At 38.6% G+C, this 20,876-nt stretch overlaps 1 protein-coding gene across 1 annotated transcript; it reads right to left on the minus strand.

The window, feature by feature from the left end:
- Positions 1 to 346: 346 nt before the first annotated feature.
- On the minus strand, positions 347 to 20,591 carry LOC148509336 (olfactory receptor 1G1-like). Its single transcript, XM_088443460.1, has 5 exons — positions 19,691 to 20,591; positions 14,678 to 14,732; positions 11,037 to 11,205; positions 2,164 to 2,343; positions 347 to 724 (listed from the first exon to the last, which is right to left on the minus strand). The coding sequence occupies exons 1-5, from the start codon at positions 20,589 to 20,591 to the stop codon at positions 347 to 349; spliced, it is 1,683 nt and encodes a 560-aa protein (XP_088299586.1).
- Between the last annotated feature and the right edge of the window lie 285 nt (positions 20,592 to 20,876).

Genomic DNA, 20,876 nt, shown 5'->3' on the forward strand with positions numbered 1-20,876 from the left:
AGGATTAAACTCATTTAGGCCCCTAGGGGCTACAGTGTCCAAAAAGAATATCCATTTGACTTCTAGCTTGCGGAGGCTCAATTGTACAAAATGTGTTGCCACCAGTTTGTCAGAGCAGCCAATGCTGATGGCCTTTCTGATGGAACAAAAGTGATTAGCCATTCTTTCGTGGAAGACCCGGGTTGTTAGGCCCATGTATGCCAAACTGGCAGATGAGTAGATAAATCACGTAATCAAGTAAACAATGAAGTTTATATTTCAATTTAATTGGCCTTAAACTGTGAGGGTGCAGAAATGTAGGACCCATAAGTAATGACCTATAGGTCATACAATTTGTGCACTTAAATCACCCAGGTTTCACAGTCTGGAGCCAAGTCTTGACTGATCTTGTAGGGCGACCTGTCGGATGCATCAGTATTTCCTTCGGGTTGCGCCCTCGATGAAAGGCCATTAATGGTGGTTCATTCATCTTTCCTTTAAATACCGGGTCAGAGGCCACAACTTGCCAGTTTTTCTTTACTGATCTCCGTACTTCCTTAGACATATAGTCAAATTGGCTAACAAAGGTCATCCTAGTGTTGCCTGTGACCTCTTTCTTGTTGGTCAGTTTCATACATGCTCTGTTTAGACAACTCTCAATCACACTATTGGAGTAGCTCCTTTGTTTAAATCGCAACTTCATCTCTGTTATCTGTATCTCTGCCACATCTTCTTCAGTATTAGTCTGTAGGACATGGAGGAATTTTGAACTTGGTAGACTGTTTTTTAACTCAGACGGATGATAAATTGTTGCAAACAATAAGGAATTATGCTCCGTATTTTTATGATGTCCAACACGTTTAGGTGCTGAACCATAAGTTCCAGACCCTCAATAGGGCCAGTCCAAATCAGAAATATGTCATCTATATATCTCTTATAGTGATGAATATTTCCTCCAAATACAGGCAAGATATTACTCTCTTCGTAGTAATGCATATGTATGTTAGCATATGTTGGTGTGAGGTTGGAACCCATCGCAGTTCCACAGGTTTGGAGGAAATATTTGTCACCGTACATAAAATGATTATGCCTAAGGACCAGATTCAACAGATCCAAAATAAACTCAGTCGGCGGACCCTGCACAGGGTTGGCCTGTAATCATTTTCTAACAGCCATTACTCCCTGATCATGCGAGATGATAATATAAAGTGATGATATGTCTAAGGACACAAGTAAGGTATTGTCAGATAAGTCTGATATATCTTTGAACTTATCCATAAAGTCCCCCGTGTCTTTCACATAACTCGGGATAGACACTACAATTCCCTGTAGATAACTATCAATAAGTTGGGCAAATGGCTGGAGGAGCGATCCACGAGCTTAAATAATCAGGCAACCCGGAGGGTCTACAAGTGTTTTGTGTACTTTTGGCAGGGTATAAAAGATAGGACATATTGGTGAATCGACCAGTAGAAAATCAGAGATCCTCTCATCCAGCCACGCATACTATACAGCATTCATAACCACAGACCCAAAGATTTCTTGTATTGCAGGTATAGGGTTTTCAGATAATTTTAAGTATGTCTTAGTATCAGACAATTGGCGCACAATCTCACTTTCATAAGCCACCCAATCCTGAACTCAGGTGAGGCCTACATCTGGAGCTGCTAATTCTCCAGGGGGTCTCTGGGTTGGTCCTAAAAAAAACCTTGGCAGTAAGGAGGCAGAAGGTTCACTGTCAGAAGTGGATTGCTGCCCTGCATCTATACATTTTCTGCTGTCTAAAGGGACCAGTAGTTCCACCAGATAACCACCTGTACACCTGGTGATTAGAATAATCACTATTGACCGTGTTGAATATTTTCTTTTGAAATGCTACCAGGTCTCTTTTATATAGTTTGATCTGGCCTATTAGCTTTTCACACCAGTTTGTAGTTTTGTCTGATGTCAAAATCTGGAGGCTAGATGCAACTTTTTAATGTCCTCGTGGGTTTTAAGTAGCTCCAATCCAACCTCCTCCAACACCAGCAGGATTAAATCCAGTGAGCATTTATTTAAGACTCTGCACCACTTATTGCAAAAGGTAGCGCTGGTCCTGCCGATGGTGGGGACATTGGTAACCCTGAAGCCATGGAGAATTTTAGACCTTTGATATTCGGAGAGAAATTGACCATGCAAGGTCACGTCAGTTTCTCTCCGTCTCAGTCTCAGTAATTTGTGATAGATGTCTGTCAAAGTCTCTGCTGACAGACTATTAAATTCTATTTGATCAAAGTATATTTTCTCAGCTTCATCATCTGTCAGGGATATCAAAAGATTCTCAGCCTCATGCAAGAGTACCTCCTCAGCTATAAAAGCTTTACCCTGTGACATATTACAAACAACAAATAGAAATATCTAGGATCGTATCAAAGAACTATATATCCCCAATGTCTTCAATGTAATCTATTATATACATCACAGATAAATAAAAAATGTCAAAGAGAACCTGCCCTTGGCCCAGAAAAATATTATGCTTTGAAAAGCAAAAAATATACCTTAAAAGAACAAAACATAAGAGTTGATTTTCAAAAAATGAAGAAAACTTTGGGACAAACAGAAAATCCAGAACTGTCCTTCCATATGGTAATATGCTTCACAAATCAATGAAGATAGATCAGAGAAGTAACGATGGGTTAGGATAACAGGGAAATCAGGGAAAAGCTGGGAGACCTGAGCACAGGTCGGTTGGAACTGATCTGAAATGTATATCGATTTATATGTAATAATGCTATAGTTATCCACAATTGCAGAGGAAATTACTATTATGAATAAACAATAGTCACTCATGTGGAGGTGCTTCCCTGAGAGTACATGTGTTAATGTTAAGAAGACAAAAGAAGAAAAGGAACTGTCATCTTTGCTGGGGGCACTCTTAAACAAAATATTAAAATATAACTTTTATTATGTATGTTAAAATTATCTTAACAACAAACAACATACAACACATAAAGTATCAATAATACAGCAAAAATATGAATAATATATAGTATGATATTACTGAGTGTTAATTCTCAGTAGTATAGGCAGCAGTCATAAATAGGCAACTCTCTGTATATAATCCATAGTAAGAAAATATATAATACCTGGTAATAGCTTAAATAGAGTTTCCTAGTATAATCTTCTAATAGACCAATATGTAGTCTCTTTAGCACTCACTACTTCTTATCTCCAACATATAACTACATATACATTTATATACAGTTTTTCAAAATATAGTGATAGCATCCACCAATGGTACAATATGTATTGCCGTCCATCAATACTAGCAATAAGTCAATACAAATAAATTGTTCCACTGAACATACTGTGGTATATGTTAGTAGTACAGGTAATTGGTATGTCTGCTAAACAATATCAGCCTATAACCACAACAACAATTATTATACTAATTAGAGCGAATCAGTAGATGGTATTGGAGAAGATGCAGAAAGATTGGTCTAATGTATCAAAGTATCATGTAATAGTTATGTTGGTTGCTATGCAAAAATAATTATTGGCTATATATAGAGCAAAATAGCTTTTGCCAGAAATATGGTAGTGTGTAAGGGTATCACCAAAAAAAATTAAAATTAACATAAGTAACGATGAGTGTCAGACAAAGGGTACATATCCGTAGTATTAACCCTTAATTGTATATATATATATATATATATATATATACATATAAAGATAATTCTTTACTATTACAGTAAATGTGTGGCATTCCTGATATATGTATATATCTATCTATCTATATATATATATATATATGTATATATATATATATGGTATTGCTGGACTGGCACTTTCCATATGATAACAACTACCTGAGTTCGGCACTTTAGGACTTGGAAAAAGTAATATGCTTTCTTCCCACAACGTTTCAAGGTGCATAAACTCATCCTCAAGTGACAAATACAAACAGGAAAAACACAATATCCTACCTTATATCCCTCACCACTGCTAAGTCCAATCAGCTCTCCCGGGAACTGGACTGCAACGTGCAAGCTTAAAATACTAAAATTTTAATTAATTAATTTTAGTTTTTTTGCTTCTCCATTACAGCCGCCGGATGCTGGAACTCCAAGTCCAGGTTGCTATGCAACAACAGTACAAGTGTGACGTTGTATGGGGGAGCCAACGCCGATAGCTTGGACGCTGCAGTCCGGTTCCCAGGAGAGCTGATTGGACTTGGCAGACACCGTGGTATATAAAAATTAGGTATAAAGAAATGTTATTAGCATTTAAAAATGTCACTTCTGTGAATGATAGTTCCTTTGACTGGCCAGATTTTACACTCTACAACAGCACCTTAACAAGTTTTAAATTAGAAAAGTACATGCTGCTAAAAAATATACACTTAGTCATGTCACTTCAGACAGTATGCACCTTTTGGCCCTGTGGATATAGTAGTGCTACATAGGCATGGGCAGGGCAGCCATCAGAAACTGTGGGGCCCGGGACAGGCAAAATATGCAGAGGCCTCCCCCATGTTTCTGCAACTCCTGCCATACAGTGTCTCTCCAGTTCCAGTGAGCCACTCTTCTGTCTCCCCAGTCAACCCCCCCTTCTATGTCTCTCCAGCCAGCCCCCCTTCTCTGTCTCCATCCTGGCCCCCTTTTGCTGTGTCTCCAGCCAGCCCACCTTCTGTCTTTCCAGCCCCAGGCAGCCCAAACACTTACCTTGGTCTTGTTGCTCTAAGACCTACTCCTCATGTGATGTGCTCCTTCCTTTCAGAGGCATGGTGTGACGGACGGGATGTGGGCAGGTGGCAAAGTGGGCGGGCATTGGGATTGCAGGGGCAAATGCAGGATTTGCAAGAGGGGGTTTCCTATTATATATATATATATATATATATATATATTTTATTTATATATTCGTATATATAAGCTATAACTTGGCAGTAAGTATGTATATACATATATATATATATATATATATATATATGTGTGTGGGTGTGTATATATATGTACACAGTATTGGACAAATGGCATCACTCATTGGTACTTTCATGCAAGACTTCAAACGACAAACAGCGGCTTTGTCCAAAGTTTAAGTCCATCTGGACTTTTAGCAAGAAAGTTCTTAATAAAAATCTGGATGGACTGAATTGGTGGACACAGACACTGTTTTACGTTAGAAGTCTTACATGATAGTACCTGTGAATGACACCGTAGAGATATACTGTATGTATATATATATATTGTGCATCTATATGGAGTTATATATATATTTATACATACTGCCCAGATATCTTCAGATATATAATATATATATTTATAGATATACACTGTATATATATATAAATATAAATTTATATATGCTTATAGATATACACTGTGTATATATATACCTACCCTCCAGCATGACCCGTTCCATTAGGTACAGAATGCTATGCTCCCTGACCTCCCACCTAATTATTGATTGCAGCCACCTGTTTTGAGCTAGGTAATAGATGACACAGGTGTTTCACCACAGGTGGCTGCAATCATCTAATGGAAAGGGTCATGTTGGAGAGTCTGATATATATATACTGTGTGTATGTATATATATATATATATATATATATATATATAAATTATATATATACTAAAGTGTGTGTCACATACATACACTATAGTATATATATATATATATATATATATATATATATGTGCACTGTATATATATATATATATATTTATATATGGTAACTTTATATATATATATATATACAGTCAGGTGCATAAATATTGGGACATTGACAGAATTTTCATATTTTGGTCTCTATTCACCACCACAATTGCTTTGAAATGAGACAAACAAGATGTACTTTAACTGCAGACTTTCAGATTTAATTTGAGGATAATTACATCCAAATCAGGTGAACGGTGTAGGAATTACAACAGTTTCTATATGTGCCTCCCACTTTTTAAGGGGCCAAAAGTTTGGGACAAACTAAACAATCCTAAATCAAACTTTCACTTTTTAATACCTTCTTGCAAATCCTTTGCAGGCAATTACAGCCTGAAGTCTGGAACGCATAGACATCACCAGGCGCTGGGTTTCATCCCTGGTGATGCTCTGCCAGGCATCTACTGCAAATGTCTTCAGTTCCTGCTTGTTCTTGGGGCATTTTCCCTTCAGTTTTGTCTTCATCAAGTGAAATGCATGCTCAATCGGATTCAGGTCAGGGGATTGACTTGACCATTGCATAACATTCCACTTTTTAGCCTTAAAAAACTCTTTGGTTGCTTTTGCAGTATGCTTTGGGTCATTGTCCATCTGCACTGTGAAGCACCATCCAGTGAGTTCAGAAGCATTTGACTGAATATGAGCATATAATATTGCCCGAACCACTTCAGAATTCATTCTGCTGCTTTTGTCAGCAGTCACATCAACAATAAATACAAGGGAACCAGTTCCATTGGCAGCCATACATGCCCACGCCATGACACTACCACCACCATGCTTCACTGATGAGGTAGTATGTTTTGGATCATGAGCAGTTGATTTCCTTCTCCTTACTCTTCTCTTCCCATCACTCTGGTACAAGTTGATCTTTGTCTCATCTGTCCATAGGATGTTGTTCCAGAACTGTAATGGCTTTTTTAGATGTTGTTTGGCAAACTCTAATCTGGTCTCCCTGTTTTTGAGGCTCACCAATGGTTTACATCTTGTGGTCAACCCTCTATATTCACTCTTGTGAAGTCTTCTCTTGATTGTTGACTTTGACACATATACACCTACCTCCTGGAGTGTGTTCTTGATTTGGCCAACTGTTGTGAAGAGGTTTTTCTTCACCAGGGAATTAATTCTTCTGTCATCCGCCACAGTTGTTTTCCGTGGTCTTCCGGGTCTTTTGGTGATGCTGAGCTCTCCGGTGTGTTCTTTCTTTTTAAGAATGTTCCAAACAGTTGATTTGGCCACACCTAATGTTTTTGCTATCTCTCTGATGGGTTTGTTTTGATTTTTCAGCCTAATGATGGCTTGCTTCACTGATAGTGACAGCTCTTTGGATCTCATATTGAGAGTTGACAGCAACTGATTCCAAATGCAAATGTCACACCCAGAATCAACTCCAGACCTATTACCTGCTTAATTGATAATGAAATAACGAGGGAATAGCCCACACCTGTCCATGAAATAGCTTTTGAGTTGATAGTCCCATTACTTTTGGCCCCTTAAAAAGTGTGAGGCACATATAGAAACCGTTGTAATTCCTACACCATTCACCTGATTTGGAGGTAATTACCCTCAAATTAAATCTGAAAGTCTGCAGTTAAAGCACATCTTGTTTGTTTCATTTCAAAGCCATTGTGGTGGTGAATAGAGGCCAAAATATGAAAATTCTGTCAATGTCCCAATATTTATGCACCTGACTGTATCTATATATATATTGCCACACTGTCTGTGCAATATATATATATATATACTATATATATATATACACATGCTGCCCAGTTATTGTTTCAGAAGATTCCCCCAACATGTGACAACACACAGCCCAATCTCGGAAATGGAAGGTGTAGCAGGTGCCCTACCTGCAGCTGGAGGAGTACAGTAACCACTGATGAATCCAAATGACTGCGTGAGTTGCCTAGGAGGAGGAGCTATGTGCCGCCGCATCAGCTCCCCACACTCTTGCGATATCATCTCTGTGGCTACAAGGAGCTGCCACGCATGTGCCGTAGCTCGCTTCACTGACAGGCAGCCTGTTCGGAACTCCAGTGAGACAGAGATGAGAATATCCATCTCACAGACAAAAAACACTTGTTTAGCAGCAGCAATGGATTGGCAGGCAGAGGGGGGCAGACTGGCAGTGCAGGCAGGCCCCCTCTCTGTCTGGGCCCGGTACTCCAGTACCAGCAGTCCCCCCCTGATGGTGGCCCTGGTAATGGATGTAGTAGTGCATAGACAGTAGAGAGGAGCTTTTAAAATCCTCCTTTACCTTTTTTAACTTATTTTTTTTTAACAAAATTTTATTTTATTTAGTGTGCTTATCGGTCCTCTGTAATCATACAATAACAAATAATTAGAATAGAAGATTGGTAAGTCACAAAAAATTAACAGATGTCAAGGAAACAATTATAAAATACAATAATGCAAATGCTTACCTTGCTCTTTTTTAATCCCAATGTCTATAATTTAGAAATCTTCACATTTTAGTGATACTGTCTCTTAACAAAATTAGATATGCGTTTCTGAAATTCCTAACCTCTATATTAATATTGTACACATGTCAATTAAAGCAGTGTTTCCCAACTCTAGTTCCCAGGAACCTGTAACAGTGCATATTTTCCTGATCTCCTAGTGGGTGCACAGGTGTATCCATTATTGGATGACATGATTTAAAAGATCCACCACAGCTGGTGATAATTATTTAAATTGTGATATTGAGGAGATTTTTTAAATCATAAACTGTTGGGAGTTCCCAAGGATTGGAGTTGGAATAGAGAAGAACTATCATCAGATCATCTTTAGTGAATCCTGCACAGTTACCATATAATTTAGGGTTACTGTAGCCTGATGATGTGAGCCCATTGCACCTAACACATCTAGAGATTGAGTGAATCATGCCAATTGCTAAGCATACTCTATGTGTACTGTACATACATTGGTTGGCAGATCACAATAAAAGCCAGGTCTCCAATAGCACTAATCTATTGCTGCAGCTGTCTGCATACACTATGATGCAGTCCATTGTAACCAAGTTTGCACCATTTTTATACAGTATCCAGGGACACTATACTGCTGGGCATGGGGAAAAGTATATATGTAGCAATTTAAGCATATCGTAACTATGACATGACAGCTGAATGTGAACATAATTGATTTATGTTGCAATTTATACTTTCAAAATAGACTTCCTGTACCTTTTTCTGTATGTATATATATAAAAAAGTTAATAATAAAGGCCCATTATACATAATAAAAGAGACATGATTCAGTGCTATTAGTCATTAAGAAAAAAAGGCAGCAAAAGTGCAGGAAAATATTCATCATAGTTGAATTTCCAGAATATTGGTAATGTTATCCTGTTATGTTATCCAAATGCATGTCATACAATACAAACTGCACCACGATTGAATCATGTCATTTTAATTTCTATTTAATTATTAATAAGAATGTTTTTCTAAGTAGAAGGAAAATAAAATACAGTATGTCCAAAAACAGTAGCTTAGATAACTGAAATTATTAAATGGAACGTTGTCCATTCGTCCACCGGTGAAGAGAAATAATCACTTTAACAAACAGTCCCCAATTTATTTTCTTTCACTATAGTATCCATAAGATCAGGTGTGCGTGTTTTAATACAGTATTATCTGTAGTTCTCTAGGGAAATGGTAAAAAAGTCTGTAGAAATATACTCTTAGGAGTTTCACGTTTCTTTCATAATTATAGAAATTGAATCCCAATTGTTTTAGCTAATTAAAGTTTGTGTTGAACATGTGCTTTTTGAATATTTCCCCCTCACTGTTTATCTTGTTTATTCACTTAATCATCATTTATTTTTTTAACTCCTACTATTAACAAATCAGATGCCAATTAATATGTACCAATGCCAGGAATGAATGACACAATTTTAATTAACTAATTTCTTCATTAGAAATGTATAGAATTGTTTCCCTTTATAAGTATATTTATATATTTAATAACAAAAACTTCAGTTTTAATTCTGTATCATCATGAATGAATGAATCAAAAACAGTATGAAAATCACTTAAATACTAATTGAATCCATTTATTCTCATAAGCACAACATTGGCAAAATGTCAGCACTATTTTGGGTCATAGGGGAATTTCATATACTTGAATCCCACAACATTTCCTCTCTCAATTATGATTTCAAAAGTCTGGATGACATTTAAGATGTGTGATAAATGCAATAAATTACTAGGCTCCTGTCACGGCATGGCTGAATCCAGCACCCACTTACTGGGACCGGCAGACCTGGGGTCCTGGTCAGTGCAGGGCATCGTGCGCCTGTTGCCCATTGCTAGTGTTCCACAGCTACCGGCTCCTTCTCCCTTCCTCCCTCAGTGGCTGTTAGTGCAGGTGGCTATGGCTCCCCTAGGGGAGAGCACACTATCCCACTATGGCACTAACTGTGTGGAGCTTGTATATTCTCCCTGTGCTTGCGTGGGTTTCCACCGGGTACTTTTATTTCCTCCCACACTCCAAAAAATATAGTGGTAGGTTAATTGGCTCTCCATAAAATTGACCATAGTGTGTATGTTTGTGAGCATGTGGTAGGGAATATAGATTGTAAGCTCCACTGGGGCAGGGACAGATATGAATGGTAAGAAATTCTCTGTACAGTGCTGTGTAATATGTGTGCACTATATAAATAACTGGTAATAAATAAATAAAAAACCTGCAAGAAGATTTAAAGGGACAGATGCACCAAACATGGCGTGAGAATTGAACTCCTCCCTATAAAAGGGAGTCCCTGGGCACTAAATAGGTTCCAAAGTATAGACTCCTAAACCATACTCCAGGATTCCTAGAGATTTCTATTGCTAGTTCCTGACCTTGGTTTTGCTTGTGACATGATTTTCCCCTGGTACTGCACTTGGCATTCTGGTTTTGACTTTGGCTATCCTCCGTGACCTATGTCTGATCCCTGGTACCCTCTTTTCCGTCAGGTTTCTACTTGGCTTGTCGACTACAATGTACGCCTTCATCATATTCCGCTCCAATCCAGAGTACACCAGCACCTGTACTAGGGAACAAAGTCTGAGGGCTGCGACCTGCTTTTTGGATGCCGCTAAGTACAAACCTCCTTGCTGAGATCCCTGGTGAACACCACCAGAACATTAGACTCTGCACCTCAGTACTGGGTCTTGCTAATCCTGAAGTATGGGCTAGCATCCACTATCCATCCATGAATAGTGACAGATTACTCTGGCCAAACATGGATGCCTCTGGTAAACTTTCACAACAAGATTTGCTGGAGAAACTCTTCACCAGAGTTGAGAAACAAGTACAGGACCAGTCCCATATTATGTTGTGCCTACTGATGCTAATGCAATGAGTTGGTGTTACTCAGCCACCTTTGGAACAACCAGCACCCCCTCCTGTGGTGGCTGTTCAAACTGCAGGTGTTTCCGCACCATTACAGATTTCAAGTCCCACAACATTTGATAGGGATCCCAAAGGCAGTCAGGGCTTTCTGAATCAGTGCTCGATTCAGTTCGAAGTTGAGGCTGTGAATTTCTTGTCCTAAAGAACAAAGGTAGCTTATGTCATATCACTACTGTCCGGACAGGCCCTAGCATGGGCTTCCCCATTGTGTGAACTAAATGACCCTCTGGTCAGAAATAAAGTGCTGAGTTCATAGCAGCTTTCTGTAAAGTATTTGATGAACCTGGATGAGTATCCTCCATAGCATTGGGTATTCTGCAACTTAATCAAGGCAGTCTGACTGCTGATCAGTATGCAGTGCAGTTTCAAACCCTTGCCTGCAAGTTAAGATGGAACAACAATGCCCTGGTTGCTGTATACATATAAGGACTTTCAGAGCAATATAAGGATGTACTAGCATCCAGAGAACTGCCAACATCTCTGGATGACTTAATATCTTTGCGTATTTAGGTAGACTTTCGCCACAGAGAGAGCATGAAAGAATGAACAGTCTCTGTGCTTCAGCTACAAGCTCTCCCTGCATTTTACAGCTCTGGATGAGTCTCCAGAAGATCCCATGCTGATTGGGAAGTCTTGTCTCCCTGCTATAGAAAGGGAAAGGAGGTTTAAGAATTAGCTGTGTTTGCACTTTGGTGAACTGGAATACATGTTGGTAGCTGTTCAATCACTTTAGTAATATCACTCATGTGCATGTAAGGGAGGGGTTATTCTATACAAGAAACAAAAAGAAGCAATCCCCCAGCACTCAGAATGAAATCAGCAATAAAATTTGAAAAACTACATGGTGGTATATAATTCAGAGATCTCAGTTGCATATATTTGCAAAAATATGGCTAAACCTCCAGGCCACATCATGGCTTCTCTGATACTGGAGATCCCTATCACTTGGTCAGAGTCTGGGGGGCAAAACCAGGTCACCTCCTTACCAGCTGTTCCAAGCATCTGGGAAATGAGATGCCCTAACTGATTGAGGGGTAGTCAGATTAGGTGCATTTAATCACACCCCAAAGATGGCAGTCCTTCCCAGTTCTCAATTGATGTAAACCTGTTATTAGAAAAGACTCTCAGGGCCTTCTTCAAATCTGGCACTGATGGTAACTTCATTACAGCAAAGAAGGTTCAGGAGTCAGGAATTCCTAGTGTGCCACTGCAGACATCACTCTGTATCATTGGAGTAGATGGGAGTAAACTTCCTACAGCTACCATCCATTCCTGGATGACATAAGTTACTATGCAAGTGGGTGCTCTCCATTGGGAGTTGATTTTCTTCTACATACTCCCATCGATTAAAAGTCCTATTATCCTGGGTCTTTTGTAGCTATGCAAGCATGCTCCCCCATTAGATTGGAATAAATCCCAAATCACATTGTGAGGAGCTCAGTGCCATCAGACATGCTTGCCAACTATCAGATCTCCACATCTTGTCATCCAGAGTTCGTCCATCTCTCCAGAGGACCCTCTTCCAGCTCCATACCAGTCCTTCAGGGATGTATTTGCAAGAAGGCTGCTAAGACACTCCCAGCTCATCGAGAGTGGGACTGCTCTATAAATTTTCTACCTGGGAAAATGCCTCCTCATGGAAGAGTGTTTCCCCTCTTGCTTCCTGAGACCCAAACAGTTATTGAATGCATCAAGTAGAACCTTGAACATGGGTTCATCAGGGAGTCTAAATCACCTGCAGGAGCTAGTCTATATTTTGCTAAGAAGAAAGATGGAGGCCTGAGACCTTGTATTGATTACCAGTGTCTGAATGACATCACCATCAAGGATCAGTAGCCACTACCACCAATCTATGAACTCTTTGACCGAATAAAAGGGGAGACAGAATTTTTCAGGTTAGACCTTCATGGGCCGATAATCTAATCAGGATCTTTGAAGGGGATGAGTGGAAAATGGTCTTCAACATGTGAGATAGTCATTATGAGTACTTGGTCAAGTCTTTTGGTTTAAGCAATGCACTTGCAGTTTTCCAAAATAACATGAATAGCATCTTTGGAGACCTGTTATACAAGTACATAGTGGTGTATCTGGACACCAACCTGATCTTCTCTGACAACATAGTGAGTCATCCTAATCACGTATGTGAAGTGTTCTCATGACTTTGGGATAACCAGATTTTCTACAAGTTAGAGAAGTGCTCCTTCAATCAAAGAGAGCTGGCATTCCTAGGTTACATAATTTCAGGCTCTAGTCTCAAAACGGACCCTGACAAGCTTTCCACCATTGTCAGCTGACCCCATTTGGTGGGGTTAAAGGCGATACAATGTTTCCTGGGCTTCTGAAACTTTTACAGGCAGTTCATCAGGAACTATTCGTCTGATTGTTGAACAGTATGAGTGAATTACACATGGTTTACTGGTTATTGTAGAATGATTATGCAGGCAGACATACATTATTTGTACCTATACACAGAGGGCTGGATAAGTCAATTGATTTGACCTTTTGTGGATAACAAATTATTCACTGCTGAGAACAGCAGAATGAATGGCAGTGGAGATTGATCCCAGTTGCACAAAGATCAGCATCTTTCTAACAGAAAAAATAGTCACTATGTGTAGTTACATGACATTTATATATATTCAGGGTGTGCAGTCCAGGAATCTTTCCTATACATTCTAGTAACCAGCAGGATTCAGAATATATAAGAGCCACTAGTCGATAGTAGTGAATTTTCAAGTATAGAGGGTTTGGAGAGGTATCCACCAATTAATTGAAGTTGATAATTGACCTGGATAATAATACACCTCCAATACCAAAAGCTGCATTCTAGCTCAAGGCCCACATTCCAAGGACTGGGGTTAATACCCTATATTTGAGGTGTCCATTTTTTAACTGGCAATATAACAGAAATGTTACAAGTATATATCACTTCACATTTTGTTTTTATAATTTGCTTTTCATTTATGTAATAAAGGTCATATTTTAGGAGATACTGCTTTTTGAGTGCCCCATTTTAGAATACTACCTCTTTTTGTTGCATGTGATATTAATTCTAGGGTGCACCTCCCATGAGAAATTGAATATAAAAATATTTACTAGATCATATGTATGGGTGCAATGTATAATATGTAAAGAATTGAACTGCTCCCTTTTTTCTTCGTAACACTACTCGTCTGTTGCAGCTCCCATCACTGCTCTCACCAAGAAGAGCCAATACACCTGGGTGTGGCCTCCTGAGGCAGAGGAAGCATTGCTCCCATCCTGAAGCAACCCAAAGGTGACCAGCCTTTCTTTCTTTAAGTGGATGCCTCTACGTTTGGGGTTGGGGCAGGGCTTTTGCAGAAGATGAGGAGGGAAAGTGGTACTCTTTCAAGTTCTTTTATCACAAGTTCTCAGCTCTGAGAAAAACTATGCTGTCGGGGATAAAGAATTGTTAGCCATCAAGCTGGCCTATCAGGAATAGTGATACCTGTTGGAGGGGGCAAAATTCCCTGTGACGGTTTACACCAACAACAAGATCCTTACTTACCTAAAGATCACTCGCTGCCTGAACTATCATCAATCCAGATGGTCACTGTTCTTCAACCGCTTCAATCTTTTGATCACTTACTGGCCAGGCAGCAGAAACATTAAAGCTGGTGCATTGTCCTGGTCATTCTGTTCCACTAAGGAGGACAAAGTTTGAGAGTATAAGCTCATTCTGAACCCAGCCTGCTTTGCATCTGTAGCCACCAAGGCCAAAGTAGCACCAGGGAAGATATTCGTAGCACCTGAGCTCCATTCAAAACTGCCACAATGGGCACATTGAACACGTGCTTCACCAGTTATGTGGCTGTGAAAAGAACCCTGGAGCTAATCCTTATGGATTATTGGTGGTCAAGATGTTAAGGACTTTGTGGCATCCTGTTCTACCTGTGCTCATCACAAGGTTCCACGTCACTCTCCCTCAGGTCCCCTGCATTCATTCCCAAGCCTGATCATCGTTTTGTTTTGTGGGGTGCAATTTACCTCCAAATTCTGCAGGGCATTATGTAAGTGTTTTGGGGTTAACCTGAGCTATTCATCAGCCTACCATCCTCAGAGAAATGGTCAGATGTAGCGAGTGAACCAGGACTTGAAGAAATACATCCAAATGTATGTGTTGGCCAATCAAGATGATTGGGTCTCCTTAATGCCATGGGCTGAATTCGATCACAACAATCTTTTCCATGAGACAACGGGTCACTCTCCAGTCTTTATCCAGTATGGCCTGCATCCTATATTATGAGAATCACCAGTCCTTCGGTCAGTATCACTCCCAATCATCCATGACACAGTGAGGTGGTTCTTCAATAAATAGAGAGAGGTAAAGAAGAATTTGTGCAAGGCCTCTTCAAGGTATAAGCTGTTTGCAGACAGGAACAGGAAGATGGTTCCTTTACTGAGTGCTGGTGACAGAGTCTGTTGTCAGCCAAACATCTGTGACTGAAGATGCCCACAATGAAGTTTGCTCCAAGGTTCACTGGGCCAATCCAGATCCTCCAAGTGATCAACCCGGTGGTGTACAGCATGTGGCTCCCTCCACACTTAGGATACCAAATGTCTTCAACATCTCTCTTTTGAAATCACTGGTTCTGAATTGGTTTTCAAAACCCTGAGACCCTCCTTCAGCTATTGCAGTAGATCATTAGGAGGTTTAAACAGATTTTGGACTCCAGAGTTTCTCGAGCTACAGTCCAATTCCTAGTGGACTGGAAAGGATATGGTCCAGAGGATCATTGTTGGGTCAAGGCCTCAGATATCTATGCACCTCAACTTCTCATAAAATTGAATCAGAGAATGCCTGTGGGGTGTTTATGCCCACCCCTAGAGGGGGTAATTTCACAGCAAGGCCAAACCCAGCACCCACTTACTGGGTCCAGCAGTGCTAGGGTCCTGGTCTAACACTGCCAGACCCAGTAAGTGGGCACCATCTTCAGCCTTGCTGTGACATTACTGTCCACTCTAGTGGTGTCCCCATTGCCTCCAGGATCCGCTGCTAGTGTTCCAGATCCCAGCTCCTTTTATCTTCCTCCCTTGGTGGCTGCAAGAGCAGGCAGATGTTGCTCCCTTAAGGGTGTGACCACCAACCTGCAAGAAGATTTAAAGGGACAGATGCACCGAATATGTAGTCAGATTTGGGGCGAGAATTGAATTCCTCCCTATAAAAGGGAGTTCCTGGGCACTAGGAAGATGCCAGTGTATAGGCTCCCAAACTATACTCTAGTGTTCCTAGTGATTTCTACTGCTCATTCCTAACCTTGTCTTTGCTTGTGACCTGAATCCATCTCCTCCCTGGTACTTCACTTAGCATTCCGGTTTTGACATAATCTATTTTCCATGACCTGTTTATGTCTCATCCCTAGTACTGTCTTGTCTGTCAGTATCTAAAGTTACAAGTTGATTGAAGATTTATAGTAGTTTCCATCATTTGGGTAAGTGTGCATTTGCTTATTTCATTAATTTCTGAATTGATGTAACTGATTTCTTCCTGTTTCTGGAACTACAGTAGTGATATGAATTATCAATTCATTTAACCTCAGACCTTCATTGGACTGTGGGGTTTTACACTTGGGTGTTTTGTTTTTGTTATGGAAGGAGGGACTTAAAAGCAGCATCACACCTTGGCACATTGTGTCATCAGCTCCACAGCCCACAATTGTAGCAAGCAGTGGGGGAACATCTATTTACCCTCTCCCTCTTTTGACATTCTGCAGTGCTTAGGACTTAGAACTTTTTATGTATATTTTGAAGCTGAGTCACACTAAAACTTAGTACACAAAAGGTTAATTAACAATGCCAGTGCCCACATTTTGCCAAAAGTTGTAAAACCTATTTATATATCAGATAATTCAGCCAAAGTTATGTGTTCAAATGAGTGATCTTAAATGATTAAGGAAGCTGGAATTCACTAATGTGTCCTCACCTGGTACTTTACCTGACCTAGGTAAGGATGTCAATAGTTTTTTTTTCCTTTGTTAATGATCCAAGCTGGGTGACTCTGAACTATTTTGGAATTTAATCAATAAATCAATCAATGAGTGTTTAGTGAAAAATATATAATCTAGCAAAGTCCTATTAACTAGCTGAGGAGAAACACAGTGCTTCATATATTACTAGTTCTGGACTATTTGTGATTTAAGTATGTAATAAGCTTGCATATTGTTAAGAAATACTGGTTTCCACTTTTGTCTTTTTATGTGACACAAATTAATGAGTATCCGGTCATTAGGTCTACAGTAAAAAGGTAGACAATGTTTGGGTAGACAATGGAAGTTAGACAGGCAATAGGTCAACAGGGTCTGAAGGTCGACACACTAAAGGTCAACAAGTAAGAAGGTCGACATGTACAGAAGGTTGACAGGGTCATTAAGTTGACACAAATGGTTGACACATTTTTTTTGTTAGGGTTAGGCACTTACTTGAGGGTTAGGGTTAAGCACTTACTCTGATGGTTAGGGTTAGGCACTTACTACGATGGTTAGGATTAGTTACCAGGAGGGAGGGTTAGGGTTAGGCACTATAAGGGATGGTTAGGATCAAGCACCAACCATGATGGTTAGGGTTAGGCACCAGGAGAGAGGGTTAGAGTTAGGTACCAAGGGGAGGGTTAGGGTTAGGGTGAAGAATATGGCTAGAAAAAAAAACAATGTGTTGACCATTTCCTTGTCGACCATTTGTGTGTCAACCTAATATCACTGTCGACTTTATGTACCTGTTGACATTACTAGTCGACCTTTAGTGTGTCAACATTCAGACCCTGTTGGCCTATTGCTAGTCTAACTTCCATTGTCTACCTTTTTACTGTAGACCTAATGATCCACACCGAAATTAATGTTAAGGTAACTCTTGTTTCAGAATGGAGAAAGTAGCATTACATTAACTGTTTTAGAATGACACTAAAATGGAAAAAAAATTCTAAAACCAAAATAATGAATATATGTGTTTATGGTGATCTTATTTACCATTAGCTGTCCCGTCTTCAAAAAAAAGCCTAATATAGGATTTTGTTATAACTAAAAATATTTACTGCACCTTAAATATGTAGTTTGCTGACTCACTCCAGTCCTTGAAATCTTCCTTTTAAATAGAAGTAATAACCATGTTTTAAACTAGCATACAAAAATCACTTATTAAAAAAGAGTTTTACCAGAGTTTTGCAAACAGGTCAATTTCCATTCCCTTGTATCTGCATTTCTTTCAATGAAGTATAAAATCTTAGTTTCTGTGAATGAATGATGTTTAAAGCTATTGCTAAATATATTATCAGCCACACTCACAACTTTTATTACTCTGGATCTTTATAGAGCAGAATTCCTTCCAACAATAAACCTTCCTTCCAACAATAAACCCATCTCCTTTTTATTAAGCTTTTGTGACCTACGTCCCTTTGTCTGCTTAATATTTTTTAAACATTCCTTCAAGCCTCCAAAATAAGAATCCTAGCAATGCCACATTTCCTTCCATCATACACATTTTAATAAGTCTAGAAGATGTCCTTTACTGAAAACAAGTATGATAACTATCTGCTACTGTCAATAAAATAAATCGGTTTGTGAATGTTAAAGAAATCATAAAAATGTGCCTCTTTGGTGATGTTTGATGACCAGGGTACACTTTTCCTGCAGTCTAAGAAATATGATGCATTGACCTTTTTCAGTATAATATAAGACATAACAGTTTTCAGGCAAAAATGACCAAAAACCAAATGAAGATATGTAGCTGCAATCCTGGAGATATTGCCTACCTGGAAAACACCCTAGCTATTCCCCTACTTTGACTTGATTGAAAAATTATGATACCGAAGATTATGACAATTTTTGTTTTTACTATAGTTTGAATCACAAAATAAGTTTTACACTCACCACCTAACATTTATATGATTAAGAGTCAGCAGGTTTCAATACTTATAGAAATACAATAATGGCAAGATAAGCAATTAAGTTCTGATTACTTCCTCTAATGCAATGTTATATAAAATGTATTCATATGAGTAGACATTTTAATACAACAACTTAAGACCTCTTGATAAAAAGATTGTTTTTGCTATATTTGCCACTGAATGTTATTTATCAGCATATTTACTGTTATACTGCCTACAGCATTAAAAGAGACAGCTCTTGTAGTTGACTAAAAATCACACAGGACTTTATACAATGCAATGAATGTGTAGACAAAGACATGTAACATTTTGAGACCCATGGAAATCTGAGGATTGGTGACAAATAATACTTTTGCAACTTTAATCACTAATCTACTGTATAGTATATAACCCCCACATACTTTTTCATTAGTTATTGTCACTATATTTTTAATTATCTAAAGGGTTCTATTTATATTAATTGCTTTTCCTTTCCTCTCTATTAAATTCTACAACTTTATAAGTGTAGTAATACTATATTTCCCTTTTGTCATTGTAATAATTACATTTATATTTACAAAGTTGAAAAATCATACTATTTATGTGACCTTCTAATCCAAATATCCTCTTATTGGATTGTATTTTACTGTAGTCAGTTGCTAGGTGATTGAATGACCAATAATACATCTTAAAACCTTTGTTATATATTGTTTAAAATAAGTGACTGTAATTTCATAAATATACTTTGTATAGCTGTATTTATCTCCTTATTTCGCAAACTATAAATCAATGGATTTAAGGTAGGTGTTACTGCTAGGTAAAACACTGAGAAGATTTGGTCAAGCTCCTCTGAGTTTTCTGATGGTGGTCTCATATACATGCAGAGTAAGGTCCCATAAAACAACAATAGAACAGTTAGATGAGAGGTACAGGTAGAGAAAGCTTTTCTCCTTTGCCCTGTGCAGTTCATCCATAAAATATTTGATATTATCTTAGTGTAGGACATTAGAATGAGCAAAAAAGGACATAGGCCCATGAGTATGGCCTCCACAAGTATCATAGATTGAAACCCATGAATTTCACCACAAGAAATCTTTGTGAGGGTTTTAATGTCACAGAAAATTTGATTGATTTGTGTAGATCTGCAGAAGGATAAATATGATGCAAATACTGTAACAAAAATGGAATTAAAAAATCCAGATATCCAACAACCTCCCACAAGCAGAGCACACTTTTGTGTCTCCATGAGGAGAGTATAATGCAATGGAAAGCAGATTGCAACATATCGATCATATGACATTGTAGTCAGTAAACAAGTTTCTGTACTAGCCAGGCATGCAACAAAGTATATCTGAGAAAAGCATTCAGTAAATGTAAGTCTATTATTTCCTGTAATAATTATGTCCAAAAGTTTAGGAAGTGCAACTGAGATGTATAACACATCTACAAAGGACAGGTTCCGTAAGAAAAAGTACATAGGTTTTTGTAAGTGAATGTCTAAAAAAATGACCATAATTATTATCATGTTCCACACTATACATATGAGATAGAGAAAAAGAAACATAGAAAATAATACAAACTTTTGCCCTTCAGCTTTGGAAAAAGCCATAATGTAGAAGTAAGTCTCAAATGTATTATTCTCCATCACTTTCTAGGAGGCTGACACAATTGTCTACATCATAAAGAAATAACTATTTATGACTTGCAATCTTCACATTTGTTTATATTTAATGTAATGTAACTGAACTGGTTAGGAAGCCTTCTTTATGCAATAAAGAATGTCTGCACCCACTTGCAGTTTAACTTTGCAAATTTGGTCAACTTATTTTGTTTTCTTATATTTTTTGCTTAACTGCTCTTGTTTGTTTACATTTTAAAAAAACTGACATTCTAGTTTGAACGTAAACATTTTTAGATATTCCATGTTTTG

This window comes from Taudactylus pleione, unplaced genomic scaffold (assembly GCF_031769625.1).
Source record: "Taudactylus pleione unplaced genomic scaffold, aTauple2 ptg000329l, whole genome shotgun sequence".
NCBI lineage: Eukaryota > Metazoa > Chordata > Amphibia > Anura > Myobatrachidae > Taudactylus > Taudactylus pleione.

Bases quoted from the DNA above. Each gene is read 5' to 3' on its own strand.
- LOC148509336 (XM_088443460.1), bottom strand. From the start codon at position 20,591: ATGGAGAATAATACATTTGAGACTTACTTCTACATTATGGCTTTTTCC. The intron at 14,733-19,690 runs GTATATTTATGA...TGTCCTCCTTAG, and splicing joins GATAAATACAGCTATACAAA to TGGAACAGAATGACCAGGAC. The intron at 725-2,163 runs GTGACCTTGCAT...CATGTCCTACAG, and splicing joins TGAGACGGAGAGAAACTGAC to ACTAATACTGAAGAAGATGT.